The sequence below is a fragment of the Carassius carassius genome, chromosome 6 (assembly GCF_963082965.1).
Source record: "Carassius carassius chromosome 6, fCarCar2.1, whole genome shotgun sequence".
Lineage (NCBI taxonomy): Eukaryota > Metazoa > Chordata > Actinopteri > Cypriniformes > Cyprinidae > Carassius > Carassius carassius.
Window position 1 is genome coordinate 12,106,685 of NC_081760.1, and position 3,648 is coordinate 12,110,332.

The 3,648-nt window shown below is 43.6% G+C and overlaps 1 protein-coding gene across 1 annotated transcript; it reads right to left on the minus strand.

Moving 5' to 3' along the window:
* Nucleotides 1-1,280: 1,280 nt before the first annotated feature.
* Nucleotides 1,281-2,031, minus strand: LOC132142089 (nuclear apoptosis-inducing factor 1-like). Its single transcript, XM_059551731.1, has 2 exons — nucleotides 1,614-2,031; nucleotides 1,281-1,522 (listed from the first exon to the last, which is right to left on the minus strand). Exons 1-2 carry the CDS (start codon nucleotides 2,029-2,031, stop codon nucleotides 1,281-1,283), a joined length of 660 nt encoding a protein of 219 aa, XP_059407714.1.
* Nucleotides 2,032-3,648: the final 1,617 nt, after the last annotated feature.

The following is a 3,648-nucleotide window of genomic DNA, read 5'->3' on the forward strand; positions in this document are numbered from 1 at the left end:
ATTGTCTCAACCATTCAGAAAGCAACAAGAAATTACATTTGCGCTGAACAATTTCCCATTTCCACGTCGATTATTATTACCGACATCTGTAGCTTGTCAGATGCAATTACATGGATGGAAATAAAATGCCCCATCACAATGCATAATCACGCACAGTGGCTGATCTTGCGCTCTTAGAAGATGTGGCAAATGGAAGGATTCGGAGTGAACGCATTTTTAGACGGCAAGAAGACTTGCTGGCAAGCGAGGACGAGTGGCTTATGAGCCGGTTCCGACTTCCTCGAGCTGTCCTGTTGGACCTCTGCGGGCTTTTGGGCCCGGCGTTACAGAGGAGCACTCGGAGGAACCACGCCGTGCCAGTCCCACTTCAAGTCCTAACAACACTAGGATTCCTGGCGACTGGCACTTTTCAGAGGGAATTGGCTGACAGGTCAGGAATATCTCAGCCGACCCTTAGCCGGGTAATGCCAGACGTGTTAAAAAGCATAATAGCTTCGTCCCATGATTCCATAAAGTTTCCATACACGGCGGGTGAACAGGCAAACAAGAAAGCTCAATTTGCAGCTATGTATGGTTTCCCAAATGTGATCGGTGCTATTGACTGCACTCATGTTGCCATAAGGGCACCGAACGTTAATGAAAATGCTTTCATTAATAGAAAGCATTTTCATTCAATCAATGTCCAAATTATTTGTGATGCAGACATGTTGCTCACTAATGTAGTAGCTCGTTGGCCTGGGTCAACCCATGACTCATTTATTTTAAGACACAGCAGTGTTGACTCGAGGCTGGTGCTATACGTGATGGCTGGCTTCTAGGTACGTTTGATTATAGACATTCAAATTTTAATGTACTTCAATGTCTTAACCCTTTCACTATCCTTGCAGGGGACAGTGGATATCCCCTCAAACAGTGGCTGCTTACGCCTTTCCTCAACCCACATAGTGCAGAGGAAAGGCACTACAACATGTGCCACAGCCGAGCTCGCGCTATAGTGGAGCGCACCATCGGCCTGTTTAAGGGCAGATGGCACTGCCTCAACTGCACTGGAGGGAGGTTGTTGTACACGCCTGAAAAGGTGTGCCAAATCGTGCTGGCATGTGCGGTGCTACACAATGTGGCACAGCTTAAAAACGTGCCTCTACCTCCTGGCGCCGATTGCTGTGTTGGCCGTGACCCTGAACCCCATCCCCAGGCATTTGAGCCAAATGCTGCTGCTGTGCTCCAGCGTTTGGAAGTGATGCGTCGCTTGTAAAGAACAACAAAAGGTGTGGAAAATATTATTTATTCAAGAATTCCCTCATCGTGCAGTTTATTTCAGTCAGCGCAGTCTTGATTTCGCCCAACTCCTTGGCCACCTCTCTGATTGAACTAATGACTTCCCTCTGCATTTCAAGGACTGCATCGGTGAGGACACGTGCACTGCTGGAGGGTTGAGAGCCGCGTGCCGTGGAGACGCTGGGTCCAGACGGCTGCTCAGCTGCAGCATCGTAACCACTGGCCCCGCTGGAACACCCAGCAACTAAAATAAAATTGTTCTATATTAATAAACTGTAATTGTGTAGCCTGCATACATGTGACTTGACTGCATTCATTTTACTTATTTCTCTTACCTGTGTCACCCGCTGCATCTGGCGCGTCAGTGTCCCCCTCCGCCTCAGTCACCACTCCACTTAATAGGGATTCCCCAATAATTGCCGCCAGTCTCTCATCAAGAGGGGTCAGCTCCGGTGTCCCCTTTCCCCCACCCGTGGCAGACACACTCTGGCGATGGAGCGCAAGACGTTTTTTTGCCTCGACTTTGATGTCCGACCATTTCTTTTTCATTTCGGCCACGGTCCGAGGTTGTGAGGCTACAGCATTAACGGCGTCTGCCACCGTTTGCCACTCAAGTGCCTTTTTGGCATTAGTAATGCCCACACTGTGCCCTCCAAACAACATTTTTCTCCTCTTTTCCACCTCGCCAACGATAACTTCTACTTCACATTGAGTGAAGTTACGTTTTTTTGATTTCCTCTCTGTGTTTGCCATGATTTCGCAATCAATGAATAACTTGTGGGCGTTTCACAGACTATTTATGGGCAACTATAAGCATGAGCCCCGTCAGACTGGTCGTGGAGGAGGTGTTGCAACAATATATAGTGATATTCTCAATGTTACCCAGAAAACAGGATACAGGTTTAACTCTTTTGAAATACTTTTGCTAAATGTTACACTGTCAGACATGCAAAAGAAATCTAATGTATCTCTTGCTCTGGCTACTGTGTATAGACCACCAGGGCCGTATACAGAATTCCTAAAAGAATTTGCAGATTTCCTCTCAGATCTTCTAGTTACAGTTGATAAGGCGCTAATCATGGGAGATTTTAATATTCACGTTGAAAATGCAAATGATACATTAGGACTTGCGTTTACTGACCTAATAAACTCCTTTGGAGTCAAGCAAAATGTCACCGGGCCCACTCATCGTTTTAATCATACACTAGATCTAATTATATCGCATGGAATCGATCTTACTGCTATAGATATTGTACCCCAATGTGATGATATTACAGACCATTTCCTTGTATCGTGCATGCTGCGTATAACTGATATTAACTATATGTCTCAGCGTTACCGTCTGGGCAGAACTATTGTTCCAGCCACCAAAGACAGATTCGCAAATAACCTGCCTGATCTATCTCAACTGCTATTTGTACCCAAAAATACACATGAATTAGACGAAATTACTGACAACATGGGCACTATTTTCTCTAATACATTAGAAGCTGTTGCCCCCATCAAATTGAAAAAGGTTAGAGAAAAACGTACTGTGCCATGGTATAACAGTAATACTCACTCTCTCAAGAAAGTAACTCGTAGTCTTGAACGCAAATGGAGAAAAACTAACTTGGAAGTTTTTAAAATTGCATGGAAAAACAGTATGTCCAGCTATAGACAGGCTCTAAAAACTGCTAGGGCAGAGCATATCCACAAACTCATTGAAAATAACCAAAACAATCCAAGGTTTTTATTTAGCACAGTGGCTAAATTAACAAATTACCAGACGCCACCTGATTCAAATATTCCACCAACGTTAAATAGTAATGACTTTATGAATTTCTTCACTGATAAAATAGATAACATTAGAAATACAATAGCGAATGTAGATTCTACAGCGTCTAACACTTCAGTTTCATCCATCGCACCCAAAGATAAACTGCAGTGCTTTACAAATATAGGACAGGAAGAGCTAAATAAACTTATCACTGTATCTAAACCAACAACATGTTTATTAGATCCTGTACCCACTAAATTACTAAAAGAGCTGTTACCTGTAGCCGAAGAACCGCTTCTCAATATCATTAACTCGTCGTTATCTTTAGGTCACGTCCCAAAACCATTCAAGCTGGCGGTTATCAAGCCTCTTATTAAGAAACCAAAACTAGATCCTAGTGTACTGGCAAATTATAGGCCTATTTCAAATCTTCCATTTATGTCTAAAATTTTAGAAAAAGTTGTGTCTGCTCAATTGAGCACCTTCCTGCATAAAAATGATCTGTATGAAGAATTTCAGTCAGGTTTTAGGCCCCACCATAGCACAGAAACTGCACTTGTTAAAATTACAAATGACCTGCTTCTTGCGTCAGATCAAGGCTGCATCTCATT